This window comes from Danio rerio, chromosome 22, assembly GCF_052040795.2.
Source record: "Danio rerio strain M-AB ecotype USA chromosome 22, GRCz13ab, whole genome shotgun sequence".
Classification (NCBI taxonomy): Eukaryota; Metazoa; Chordata; class Actinopteri; order Cypriniformes; family Danionidae; genus Danio; species Danio rerio.
Genome location: NC_141042.1, coordinates 26,971,810 through 26,986,252, shown reverse-complemented (window position 1 = coordinate 26,986,252; position 14,443 = coordinate 26,971,810). Strand labels below are relative to the sequence as shown.

The 14,443-nt window shown below is 38.5% G+C and overlaps 1 protein-coding gene and 1 long non-coding RNA gene across 2 annotated transcripts; one reads left to right on the top strand and one right to left on the bottom strand.

Annotated features, from left to right (window-relative positions):
• Positions 1–1,386: 1,386 nt before the first annotated feature.
• LOC147831588 (uncharacterized) lies at positions 1,387–8,434 on the top strand. Its single transcript, XR_015522178.1, has 3 exons — positions 1,387–2,470; positions 3,212–6,361; positions 8,169–8,434. It is a non-coding gene; the product is annotated as an uncharacterized LOC147831588 (long non-coding RNA).
• Positions 8,435–11,309: 2,875 nt separating this feature from the next.
• si:dkeyp-98a7.8 lies at positions 11,310–12,607 on the bottom strand. The gene is made up of 6 exons (NM_001160373.2): positions 12,542–12,607; positions 12,330–12,389; positions 12,080–12,127; positions 11,846–11,978; positions 11,667–11,770; positions 11,310–11,593 (listed from the first exon to the last, which is right to left on the bottom strand). The coding sequence occupies exons 1-6, from the start codon at positions 12,567–12,569 to the stop codon at positions 11,580–11,582; spliced, it is 387 nt and encodes a 128-aa protein (NP_001153845.2). The 5' UTR covers positions 12,570–12,607; the 3' UTR covers positions 11,310–11,579.
• Positions 12,608–14,443: the final 1,836 nt, after the last annotated feature.

Below are 14,443 nucleotides of genomic sequence, written 5' to 3'. Positions count from 1 at the left end.
TGAAGTGTGTCTCTCGCACATTTATTTACTTTTTTTAAATACATCTTTTCAGCAGAGATGTAAAAAGCTGAAGGCTGTCCATCATTTTGACAGATTTCCCAGAGGGTGATCGGCATCCAAATACTCTATATTTAAATAATAATCTTTTGTTTATGCTGGATAACTCACAAGATCAATAAAAACTGTAAGTGGTTTGCCTATACAGAGAAAACCTCTCACATCCCAGCACAGTCACTTTATTTCCAATTTCACAATCATGCACTCATTTACTGGTGTTATTGCTGCCGAGAGTACCCAACTTCATTATTTTGTGTGAGTCTCAGGACACTAGAAATGAAATGGGCCTATTTTATCATTGCGACTTCAGCAATTGATTTTCATCCTAAAATATCATTTAATCATTCAATTAAGAGTACAGATTATTATCCACGTTTTCTGTTTTAAACTTACAGCACAGGCTAATACTTGTGCTAGGCCTACAGCTTTGACTTAATTCAGTGAAGCAGTTGTAGCCTTTATTTATTTACACAAAAATATTTGACTGAATGAACAAAACTTGAGCTACCATTTTTAAGAACTTTATTAATTAAATTGACTAAAATCAGATTGTGACAAACAATTCAGATGACAAAACATGACTACAATAGCCAATTTGCTTTAAGAATGAATGTTTTAAAATTAATTTTCTGAAATCAAAGCTAAAAAATTTAAAACAGTGAAAAAATATTAAATGGAATTTTGTTTTTGGCATTTGGACAAAAATACAGATTTAAACACTTACACTAACCAATATTGAATATTTTACCAGCAATGACTATTTGGGATGAATTTGAAGCATACAGAGGACTGAGAAACACAACTTACCTTAAAATAAAAGTGGAAGTAAAAGCAGCCCACCATTGATTTTTTGCCAAAGGAATCTTCACCCCAAAAATGACGATTTAAACCTTTTTTTTTACTGTGTCAACAGAAGAAACTTGAAAGGTTTAAAACCACTTGTGGGCGATTAAACTTTCACTTTGGGGTGAATAGTCTTTTAAACTTTTACTTGGAAATCACAAGTCAGCAGCAGGGGGCAGCATTTTAAAAAGATGTTTAAAGACTTTACACAAGGTGCTACATAACTCAGGAATCCTCCTGGGGTTAGATTATCAAAAGTTTTTAAAAAGAGAAAGAAAAAGAAAAAGACTAGATTTGCCAGTAGATTTGGTTAATTTCTGGTGTGGTTTCAGATAATTGACCAAGACAGTTAACTAGTCACAAACAAACTGTTGTAAAAGCAGACTGCTACACTTAACCACTACTTTTCCAAAAGTTTTACAAATTGTATACCAGAATTCAGTTAACAAACTAATATGGGGAGAAAAAAGGCTGAAAATCCGTTTAAGTCACCTTAAATAGCATTTATTGATTGCAAACTCACAGAAGGATAACAGGATTAACTATGAAAAGAAACAGTGCTTTTATTGGTTAATATGGATGCCATTTTTAAACTACAGTTATATGCAGCATAGTTATGCTTTAACAAACTGCTTTTTTGGGATTTAGTTGTAATAAAACCCATGTTTAGTCTTCATAAATTATTTTTGTCCAACTGATGTGGAGTTGCTTACAAAAATAGTGTAAATCCAAAAGATCAGCCCCTACGACCTGCAGGTGAAACAAAGAGAAACACAATAAATATTGAAATCACCCGTGCAACCTGATTGCTCTGAACAATAACTTACGCCTGCAGCAGTATTTGACTCTCAGTTACTTGTATGTGCCGACACAAGGATCAGACAATTTGGTGTTGGTGGCTGGGACAGTGCAGCGCTTGTTCCCATATACTGTAGCTACGCCATTCAAAGGACAAGTCATGAAACCCATTTGCTTAACTGGCCTTTTTTCAATTCAATTCAGCTTTATTTGTATAGCGGTTTTACAATGTAGATTGTGTCAAAGCAGCTTCACATCAAGGGTCATAGTAACAGGATCAGGGTAGTTCAGTTTGTAGTGTTTAAGTTCAGTTCAGTTTAGCTCAGTTCAGTGTGGTTTGAAATCATTACTGAGAGTTCAAACACTGAAGAGCAAATTCATCGATACGTAGCTTTACAGATCCTGAACCATGCAAGCCAGTGGCAACAGCGGAGAGGGGAAAAAAAAAAAAACTTCACCAATAGGAGATTGAAGAAAAAAACCTTGAGAGAACCAGACTCAGTTCAGCACGACCATTTTAATTTCTCCGCTGGCCAAATATCTTTTGCAGAGCTGCAGTCTCAGCAGTGGAGGCTGGAAGATGGCCTCAGCGAAGACTCGTCATTCCCTGGAACGTCACTGGAATCAGTCTCATGCTCTCCACTCCCCTATGACCAACAGCGCAGCAGCAGCTCAGGATATGGCCTGGACACCTTGGGATCATCTCGTCACTGGACTTGGATCCAATCAGTGACTCCGCATAATCTGGGGACCTCGGGATGAGAATCCCCAGGTGGAAATGGAGAATGAAGAGAATAATTAGCGTAGCTGCTGTTCATAGTGTATGTAAACAAGATGTAGAAACTTGTGTGGAAACCCGCTAAGTGATCCATTGAGTGTATGCTTTACTAAACAGATAGGTCTTTAATCTAGTTTTGAACTGAGAGAGTTCAATTCAATTCAGCTTTATTTGTATAGCGCTTTTACAATGTAGATTGTGTCAAAGCAGCTTCACATAATGGTCATAGTAACAGGATCAGTGTAGTTCAGTTTTTAGTGGTTAAGTTCAGTTCAGTTTAGCTCAGTTCAGTGTGATTGAATCATTACTGAGAGTTCAAACACTGAAGAGCAAATTCATCGATGCGTAGCTCTACCAATCCTGAACCATGCGAGCCAGTGGCAACAGCGGAGAGGGAAAAAAAACTTCACCTGATAGGAGTGAAGAAAAAAAAACCTTGAGAGAACCAGACTCAGTTGGGCACGACCATTTTAATTTCTCGCTGGCCAAAATTCTTGTGCAGAGCTTCAGTCACCACGGTGGAGGCTGGAAGCGGGCCTCAGCGAAGACTCGTTTGTCCCTGGAGCGTCGCTGGAATCAGACTCATGTTCTCCACTCCCCATGACCATCAGCGCAGCAGCAGCTCAGGATACGGCCTGGTCCCGGATATGGAAACCTTGGGATCATCATGTCGCTGGTCTTGGATCCAATCAGTGACTCCGCATAATCTGAGGACCTCGGGATGAGTATCCCCAGGTGAAAATAGAGAATAAAGAGAATAATTAGCGTAGCTGCTGTTCATAGTGTATATAAACAAGATGCAGAAGCCTGTGTGGAACCCGCTAGATGATGCATTGAGTGTATGCTTTACTAAACAGATAGGTCTTTAATCTAGTTTTGAATTGGGAGAGTGTGTCTGAGCCTCGGACATTATCAGGAAGGCTATTACAGAGTGTAGGAGCCATAAAGGAGAAGGCTAGACCTCCTTTACTTGATTTTGCTATTCTAGTCACTACCAGAAGCCCTGAATTTTGAGATTTTAAAGAGCGAGTTAGATTGTAGCGAGACAGAAGGTTGGTTAGATAAACAGGAGCTAGATTATTTAGAGCTTTATAGGTGAGAAGTAATATTTTAAATTCAATACGAAACTTTACAGGCACCCAGTGTAAGGAGGATAAAATTGGGGTGATATGATCATATTTTCTAGACCTGGTCAGAACTCTGGCTGCTGCATTTTGTACTAATTGAAGTTTGTTAATAGAGGATGCTGGGCAGCCAGCAAATAGAGCATTACAGTAATCCAGCCTCGAAGTCATAAAAGCATGGACTAGCTTTTCTGCATCTGAGATGGATAGCATATTTCGTAATTTAGCGATATTTCTCAGATGAAAGAAAGCAGTTTTTGTGACATGGGATATATGATTTTCAAAAGTTTGATTGCTATCTAATATGATACCTAGATCTTTTATAGTAGAGCTAAAGCTAACTTTGTATCCCTCTAATTGTAGATTGAGTTGCGAGATCTGCTGTGTACAAGATTTAGGCCCAATAAGTAATAATTCTGTTTTGTCGGAGTTTAAGAGAAGAAAATTGTTGGTCATCCAGTCTTTAATGTCTTTGATACACACAGTTAGTTTAGACAGTTGAGACGTCTCGTCAGGTTTAGTTGAAATATGTAATTGAGTATCATCTGCATAGCAGTGAAAGCTGATCCCATGTCTTCTAATAATGTCTCCCAGAGGTAGAATGTAAATTGTAAACAGTAAAGGGCCTAAAACTGATCCTTGAGGCACCCCATACTTTACTGGGCTGACTTGTGAAGGCTGTCCATTAATATTCCCAAACTGGTAACAGTCAGTTAAGTATGACTTAAACCAATGTAGAGCCTGTCCCTGGACACCTGTAGACTTTAAGCGATTTATGAGGATATCGTGGTCAATGGTGTCAAATGCCGCACTAAGATCGAGTAAAACTAATAGCTAGATGCACCCTTGGTCAGCAGCTAAGAGTAAATCATTGGTTATTTTCACTAATGCGGTTTCTGTACTGTGATGAGCCCTGAAACCTGACTGAAAGACTTCAAAAATATTGTTCGTCTGCAGAAAGGAGCATAATTGAGTAGAAACAACTTTTTCAAGTATTTTAGACATAAATGGAAGATTTGAAATAGGCCTTTAGTTAGCTAAGTTGTTGGGGTCCAGTTGCGGTTTCTTAATAATAGGCTTAATAACAGCTAGCTTGTACGAGTTTGGAACATGGCCTATAGATAAAGAAGAGTTGATAATGTTAAGAAGAGGTTCTCCTATAGCAGGTAGCAGCTCTTTCAGTAATTTTGTTGGAATTGAGTCCAGCATACACGTAGCTGGTTTAGAGCTATTTATAATTTTTACTAACTCTTCGTGTTCTATGATTTTGAAGCAGTGTAGGTTATTATTATGATTCAATGAAATATTTACAGGATTTGGAGTATAAGCCGGTGCAGACAGTTTGGCATCTCCTATTTTCTGTCTAAAGCCTTCTATTTTATCACTGAAAAAATTCATGAAGTCATCACTACTAATTTGCGGTGGAACAGTTTGTTCCAAGGATGACCGATTATTTGCTAATTTAGAGATGGTGTTAAATAAAAATCTAGGATTGTTATGATTATTTTCTATCAGTTTGCGCAGGTGCTCGGTCCTGGCAGATTTTAGAGCCCTCCTATAGCTGGACATACTGTCTTTGTACGCAATTCTAAAGACCTCTAAATTAGTTTTTTTCCATTTACGTTCCAGGGCGCGGGTTGCTGTTTTGTTTTGAGTTTCTCTAGCCATTTTTAATTTGATGGGTGCCACAGTATTTAGTGTGCTAGTAAAGATGCCATCCATACTGCTGGTTACTACATCAAGATCATTTGAGTTTGCGGGTGCATTACGAAATAAAGAGAGATCAGGTAAGTTATTTATAAATTCATCTTTGGTTGACGGAACAATAGTTCTACTAGGGCGGAGTATTGGAGCGGGTTTGCTAATTTCAGGTAAACACAGCTTATATAGTAAGAGGTAGTGATCAGTAATATCATCACTTTGTGGTATAATGTCTACGTCAATAACCTCGATTCCATAAGACAGAATTAGATCTAATGTATGCTTTAAGTGATGGGTTGAACCCACAACGTTTTGCTTTATCCCAGATGAGTGTATTAAATCCATAAACGCGAGCCCTAATGTATCGTTAGCGTCATCTATGTGGATGTTAAAGTCACCTACAATTAGCATTTTATCAGTTTTGACTAGTAAGTCAGAAATAAAATCTGAAAATTCTTTTAGAAAATTGACATAGGGTCCTGGGGGTCTATATATGGTGATAAAAGTGAGAGATAACATAGGTTATTGCATAGTATCTAGAAGCTGAACATTAAGCGCTATTACTTCAAAGGAGCTAAACATAAGTCCGTTTCTTTGATTAACATTAAGGAAATCACTAAACGACCAGTTTGACGAGCCTCATGTTTATATAAGAATCCTGGAGGAGTTGCTTCATTTGAGCTAATATAGTCATTTTGTTTCAGCCAGGTTTCAGAGAGACAGAGTGCATTAAGATTGTTTTCTGTTATTATTTCATTTATGATAAGTGCTTTAGGTGCAAGTGACCTGGGGCCTCATGTATCAACGCTGCGTATGCACAAAAACTTTGCGTACGCCAGGTTTCACGCTCAGAATTGCTCACGTTTGGATTTACTAACGATGAACTGAACGTGGGAATGTGCGCAGCTTCACAGCAGCTTTCTGACTGGCGTACGCACATTTTTTGTGCGTGTCTGTTTTATTTCCATAGGCGCCTCCTAGAGGCAGTTGTGTTAAATTCCTCTCTACAAAGTGTCTGAGCCTTGCAATGGCAGCTGTATGAGACGGGTTCATCTAGTAGGTATGTAAGGTTTCCATACCATACAGTTGACCAGCTAAACATTAAAGCACAATTTGTAGCAGTCGCCTGTTTTCCCATTGTAATCTGAGCTATCTACTGCACGCACATTGCTATAAAGACACTATCTGAAGATGAATTTGCATGCGTGAATCAGAAACATTTCCATTCAATAAATGTGCAAATAAAATATGATGCACAAACTTATTGATGATTCCTACTTGTCTTTCTCGTGATAAATAGTGGGCAAAATCTGATATGTAGCGGGGAAAAAAAGAAGAAAGAGTTCATCAGACGCTGGATTCAAGCCGAGTTTATGCTCGAATGTGTCAATATATGTTCACATGAGTCTTACGAGGTGCGCCACAGAGACTGTTAAGGATACTGCAACATTTTACACATATAAACCACACTATTCTTTTTTTAATGCACTCAGTGCGATGTTCAGACCCAACAGTGTTGACCGCATCAGCTAAACTCTCCCACTCTATTTTTTTTCTTTTGTTGTTAATTCCAGAGAACAAACTTGCAAATAACACCACTTTTCTCCGGTCTACCTCCGAAAGCAGCACCTCCATTTCACATTCTGTTCAAAGTTTCTCTTTTTGCTTGATTTTGCCATTGCTTTTTCTTTGGGTTTTGCTATTAGCATAGTCATTAGCATATTCATACGGGGGAGGAGGCAGGGAGGGGTTTTGTGCTCGTGCATGTTGCGCTCAGTTTCACGTTCATTCGGATGTACAAAAGAATATGCGTGAGATTCGGCGTACGCAGTGTTTCATACATCTGAATTGTTTTCTGCATATGCACATTTACAGCTTTCTGCGTACGCAATGTTTTAGTAAGATTTCCACGCAAGTCTTCGTACATGAAGCCCCTGATGTTTAGGAGACCAAGCTTTACGAAATTTTAGTATTTTCACTTTTTACCGTTTTTTCTGGTTTGATTCTTGATAGATTATTTCTGGAGCACACAGTACGTTTGTTTCTTGATCTCTAATAATACGAGGAACAGACACAGTCTCTATGGGGTTAGCCAGATATGCATTACTGTAGTTTAAGTGGGACGAACAAGAATCTATGTGGTTATAATGTGAACTTTGTGGATTTTTACCTACTAGTCAGATGGAGCGAAGTAATCTGGAGATGTTGTCCGACAAGAGTTCAGCACTAGCTCGACTAGGGTGCAGGCCGTCAGCACGGAAAAGCCTAAGACGCTCCCAGAAAAGATTCCAGTTATTAGCAAAGAGCAATTTTTGTTCTATACACCATGTTTATAGCCATTCATTCAGAGCAAAAAGTCTACTGAACCTTTCATTTCCTCGGCAGTAGGTAGGAAGTGGCACAGAAACGATGATCTGCATGGCAGACGAGGCGCGTTGAACTGTCTCGATCAGGTTCCTGAAGTTCTTCTTCAGGAACTCCGACTGCCGGAGCCCGGTGTCTTTCGTCCCCATTTGGAGGACGACGGCACCAGGGCTCTCGGCAGCGCCCAGGATCATTGTAATCTGTGTAGAAATATTCTTAACTCGTGCACCAGGGGCCTCATGTATCAATGCTGCGTACCCACCAAAACTTTGCGTACGCCAGGTTTCACGCTCAGAATCGCTCACGTTTGGATTTACTAACAATGAACTGAATGTAGGAATGTGCACAGCTCCACGCCAGCTTTATGACTGGCGTACGCACATTTTTTGTGCGTGTCTGTTTTATTTCCATTGGCGACTCCTAGAGGCTGTTGTGTTAAATTGCTCTCTACAAAGTGTCTGAGCCTTGCAATGGCAGCTGTATGAGACGGGTTCATCTAGCAGGTATATAAGGTTTCCATACCATACAGTTGACCAGCTAAACATTAAAGCGCAATTTGTAGCGGTCGCCTGTTTTCCCATTGTAATCTGAGCTATCTACTGCACGCACATTGCTATAAAGACATTATCTGAAGATGAATTTGCATGCGTGAATCAGAAACATTTCCATTCAATAAATGTGCAAATAAAATATGATGCACAGACTTATTAATGATTCCTACTTGTCTTTCTCGTGATAAATAGTTGGCAAAATCTGATATGTAGCGGGGAAAAAGGAAGAAAGAGTTCATCAGACGCTGGATTCGAACCGAGTTCATGCTTGAACGTATCAAAACATGTTGACATGCGTTTTACGAGCTGCGCCACTGAGACTGTTAAGAGTATTGCAACATTTTACACCTATAAATCACACTATTTCTTTTTTAATTCACTCAGTGCGATGTTCAGACCCAACTGTGTTAACCGCATCAGGTAAACTCTCCCACTCTATTTTTTTTTCTTTTGTTGTTAATTCCGGAGAACAAACTTGCAAATAACACCACTTTTCTCCGGTCTACCTCCGAAAGCAGCACCTCCATTTCACATTCTGTTCAAAGTTTCTCTTTTTGCTTGCTTTTGCCATTGCTTTTTCGTTGGGTTTTGCCAAAGTAGAGTCATTAGCATATTCATACAGGGGAGGAGGCAGGGAGGGGTTTTGTGCTCGTGCATCTTGCGCTCAGTTTCACGTTCATTCGGATGTACAAAAGAATATGCGTGGGATTCGGCGTACGCAGTGTTTCATACATCTGAATTTTTTTCTGCATACGCACATTTACAGCTTACGCAATGCAAGTGCGTACGCAATGTTTTAGTATGTTTCCACGCAAGTCTTCATACATGAGGCCCCAGGAAAGCAGAAAGTATGTACTTTGTTACCTTTGGAGAAGGCGGTGCGGACGTGGCAAACGATCAAGTCACCGATGATGGCCACATCAGGACCCGTCTCACGTAGTGGGGAGAAGCGGTTCTCCGTGGAGATCTCGAACACAGGAGGAGGAGACGTCCTGCCCTGGGACCTGGCAAGCACCTTACACGGCTGCAGCCAGGCGCCGTGGCAGCCGGGTGTCGGCGTGACGCCTTGCTGAGCCCGGTGCACTGGACGTGGACAGAGAAACACGAGGGGTTGAAGTAGAGGGAGTGATGTAGTTGTATCTTCCGCTTACCTTAGATGATTAGCGTTAGGTACAAGCAGAGCTCGTTGTTCCTGCAGCCGTGTCCACCTCACCTCGAGGGTGCGAATCTGGGACTCCACTGCTTCCAGCTCCAGCGCCTTCATCGATGCTTCTCCTGCACTCAAGGACAGACACACAAGCGACAATGTACAGGGTGAAGAGCAAGGCCAGTAAGTCAAAAAAAATGAGTGAATGTAAGAGATCGGTAGCTTTAGCTGACCAGTGGTGCTAGCAGGCTAAAGCTACAAACAACAGGCGGATGCTCGAGGGACAGAACGTTTTAAAGCAGTTTTGTTTGTATAAATGTATTAAGGGTTTGTTCACCCTAAGTCAGAGAGAAATACTTAGCGAATGAGGAAGTATTTTATGAATTATATGTCAATTGCGAGTCCAAACTCCAAACACAAGCAGTGAGGCGACCGAACAGAGACAGTGACGTCAGTGACATCACTCGAGCAATAACAGCCTTGATTCTGTTTGTTCTAGTTGTACATTAAATGTTTATAAACTGGCCCATTAGCAATTCACAAAACATGCAAACAATTGATTTACCAGCTTTCTGATAGTGTCAGTACAAAATGTTCTATAAATAATACTGGAGCATTAACTTGAGAACCTTTCCAGAGTTTGCGAAGGGTCTCAATATCTGCAATCATATTTGAAGACCATGAATATGGAATGGATGGGAAAAAATGGTGAATGTATTCCTTACTGATTCATATTTATAGGCCGCTGGTGTGAGTGGTACAGAGCGATGCCTGTGCACCACACCGTCTTCATTAGTTGGTGCGAATCTCTGGACACTAGAAATTAAATAGACTTATTAAATGTGTGGCTCCAGTGATCGATTAATTTCCTAAAATATAACTTAATCATTTAAATAGGAGTAAAGTTTATTATTAGTGCTTTCAGTTTTAAACCTACACCACAGGCTAATCCTTGTGGTTGGCTATAAGCTTTGACCAAATCAAATTCAGTGAAGTAGCCTGTATTTATTTACAAAATGTTGGTTTGAATCAACAAATCTAGCTAGGTTTTGTAAAGAAGCCATATAAATTCAATTTAGTTCATTAAAATCAGAATTGTGACAAACCATTCAGATGAATAAATAGACAAGTTAACCTTAAGAACTGTTTTAAGACTGACATCAAAGTAAAAACACTAAAAACAATGAGGAATAAATTAAGTTTTAACATAATCTTGTTCCTACTATTAAAAAAAAAAAAAAAAACTATTACAAAAAGCTAAAATTCAGTTGCACAAATCACAACATTTTAAGCTTAAAAACAACCCAAGCAGCACAAATAATAATTGTACCAGAAACAACAATACTATTTGGAGCATGTTGGTTACAGAAACACATCTCACCTTACAACAAATCCAACTGAACGTTGATATAATATTTTACTGACAGGATTGATCAACCAAAACTCAAGATTGTCAATATATTCAACCCTTGAATCCAACCTAATTTTACTTTGTTTAAACAGAATTTTAAGGTTTTAATTCACCTGAAGGTGAACAAACTTTAAGTTTGGGAAGAATAATCCCTTTATCCGCTAGTATGTCAGAAGTCAATATTAGGGTGCAGTATTTTAAATGCTGATTAAGACTCAACTCAAGCAATTCAAAAATCCTCCTGGAGGTTACATTATATATAAATAAATAAATAAATTTCAGCCAATGGATTTGGTTAGTTACTAATGTGGTTTAAGTTATTACATGAAAACAATTAACAAACCCCTAACAGTAAGACAAATGCACGTTATCAGATATTTTATCAGGACAATTTAGATAGCCATTAACAAACTAGAGTAAAAGGCAAATTGCTAAACTTATCCCCCATGTTTTTAGATATTACAACAGTATTACAAATTAAAATGCCTGTATTCAGTCAGGAAACAGCCAGTAAGAGAAGGGCAAAGAGGGAAAGAATAAAACATAGGCCACGTTCTGAAAGGTGTTTATTCAACGTAAACTCCCAACACAACATATGGACGACAGGATTAACTAGGAAAAGAAACTCTTATAGATGCCATTATAAACTACAGTAATAGTCAATGTAGTCACGCTTCAAAACTAAAGCATGTTTGTGGGAATTATTTTAATAAAACCCATGATTGATCTTCATATGTGAAGCATTAAAGGTTTCTTTTGTGGTCCAGCCAATGTTGAGATGCTGACAAAATCCAAATCCACAAGATCAGCCCCTACGACCTGCAAGACAGAAACAAGCACATCAGTTATTTAAATCACTTGTGCAGCTTCATCGCTCTGAACAATAACTTACGCCTGCAGCAGTATTTGACTCTCAGGTACTTGTATGTGCCGACACAAGGATCAGAGAACACACTGTTGGTGGCTGGTACAGAGCAGCGCTTTCTCCAGTTACAGCTACAGCACAGAAAGGACAAGTCATGAAACCCATTTGATTAACTGGCCTTGTTTGTCAAGTTGTAAACATTATACCGTCTTCCCACTATGAAGACAGCGTTTGGTGTATAGCAGTGGGTGTTTCGGAGCTGCCCATATGGACGGTTGCGGCAGCTTCTTCTTTCTGTACGTCCATAGTTTGCTGTAAGGATCTTAATCCTAGTATGATCTACATGGAGACAGAAGCAAATGGTGGGGCATTTGAGAATTAAAACCGCAGCATTATAGAACAAACAAATTTTAATGGATTGTGCCACTTGAACACTTTACCTGGACAGGACAGATCCAGGACAGAGTGCTCACACGCAGTTGCTATGTCTGCAAAATGATAGGGTCTCACTTTAATGCCCAAATAGGAACTTAAACTGGTAGACTTCAGTCACTGGAGCGAATGACCAATAAGGTGTTAAATAGTTGCAACATCACAAACTAAGAAAGACTAAGTGTTTAAAGTTCCTTTGAGAATTATACATTATAATCATGAATTAATAAATAACTTGGGAAGTGATATGACACTCACCAGTAGACCTCTTACAGTAATCATCTGCAGATATCAGCAGGATGGAGTTCAGAAACACCACTGAAAAACAAGAAAACTGATGAACACACGTGCACTGCTAATCTCACACAGATTCACATTATTAGCTGCACATGACATAATCCAGTAAGAAACTTCACACATCATCAAAACTACGTATAAATGTTCATTGCGCTATTCAACAAGAAACTCACAGGTAAACAATAAACTGAGAGAGAGCATGATTCTGCTGCCGTCCACAACGGTGCTTGTAGTCTTTACTGATTCATATTTATAGGCCGCTGGTGTGATTGGTAATGAGCGACACCTGTGCACCACACCGCTCCGCCGAGGACAACAGGAGGAGCCCAAACCCAACTCTAAACAGCAAAATAGTTTGAAACATTCGGGAGGGAAAATCCATCTGTGCTGCTTTGGTTTTTCAGATGTTAAAATTATCTTGGACTTTGTGAATTTCAGCTCCACCAACTGCTCTAAATTCAGCCTAAAATGTACCGTTTGCTTCATTTGTGCTAGTTTGGGACAGTGAAAGATTCATTTGTGCTGCTTCTCTTTTCACAATATTAGACAATGACCTTGAATTGATGAATAACGTCTCCAGTCGCCTCTCCAAATACTCTTGTTTATTGTGTTTTGTATAGTTTTATAAATGAAATAATATTCAATTTAAGTTTTTGGGGTCTCTTAGTCCACCAAGGTCCAAATTCATCCCAACTAGTCTTGTTTGTTGGTTTCATTTGTGCTGCTTCTGTTACATGAATATGATTATTTGCACACGTTCAATGACCTTTTTTTCCCTTTCAAACACTTGATGCATGTCTTAATAAACTATTAACTTGAAGAGCAGATGTGATTTACCTGAAGTGTGTCTCTCGTACATTTATTTACTTTTTTTAAATACATCTTTTCAGCAGAGATGTAAAAAGCTGAAGGCTGTCCATCATTTTGACAGATTTCCCAGAGGGTGATCGGCATCCAAATACTCTATATTTAAATAATAATCTTTCGTTTATGCTGGATAACTCACAAGATCAATAAAAACTGTAAGTGGTTTGCCTATACAGAGAAAACCTCTCACATCCCAGCACAGTCGCTTTACTTCCAATTTCACAATCATGCACTCATTTACTGGTGTTATTGCTGCCGAGAGTACCCAACTTCATTATTTTGTGTGAGCCTCAGGACACTAGAAATGAAATGGGCCTATTTTATCATTGCGACTTCAGCAATTGATTTTCATCCTAAAATATAATTTAATCATTCAATTAAGAGTATAGATTATTATCCACATTTTCTGTTTTAAACTTACAGCACAGGCTAATACTTGTGCTAGGCCTACAGCTTTGACTTAATTCAGTGAAGCAGTTGTAGCCTTTATTTATTTAAATATTAGACTAAATAAACAAAACTTGAGCTACCATTTTTAAGAACTTTATTAATTAGATTGACTAAAATCAGATTGTGACAAACAATTCAGATGACAAAACATGACTACAATAGCCAATTTGCTTTAAGAATGAATGTTTTAAAATTAATTTTCTGAAATCAAAACTAAAAGTTGAAATAAGTGAAAAAATATTAAATGGTATTTTGTTTTTGGCATTTGGACAAAAATACAGATTTAAACACTTACACTAACCAATATTGAATATTTTACCAGCAATAACGACACTATTTGGGATTAATTTGAAGTAGGGATGATCAAAATAATCGATTAACCGTTAACCGAACGGTATAAATTGTATACCAGAATTCAGTTAACAAACTAAAATGGGGAGAAAAAAGGCTGAAAATCCATTTAAGTCACCTTAAATAGCATTTATTGATTGAAAACTCACAGAAGGATAACAGGATTAACCATGAAAAGAAACAGTGCTTTTATTGGTTAATATGGATGCTATTTTTAAACTACAGTAATATGCAGCATAGTTATGCTTCAACAAACTGCTTTTTTTGGGATTTAGTTCTAATAAAACCCATGTTTAGTCTTCATAAAATATTTTTGTCCAACTGATGTGGAGTTGCTTACAAAAATAGTGTAAATCCAAAAGATCAGCCCCTACGACCTGCAGGTGAAACAAAGAGAAACACAATAA

Bases quoted from the DNA above. Each gene is read 5' to 3' on its own strand.
- si:dkeyp-98a7.8 (NM_001160373.2), bottom strand. From the start codon at position 12,569: ATGCTCTCTCTCAGTTTATTGTTTACCT. The intron at 12,128-12,329 runs GTGAGTGTCATA...ATCATTTTGCAG, and splicing joins TTACTGTAAGAGGTCTACTG to ACATAGCAACTGCGTGTGAG. The intron at 11,771-11,845 runs GTATAATGTTTA...TCTGTGCTGTAG, and splicing joins GTCTTCATAGTGGGAAGACG to CTGTAACTGGAGAAAGCGCT.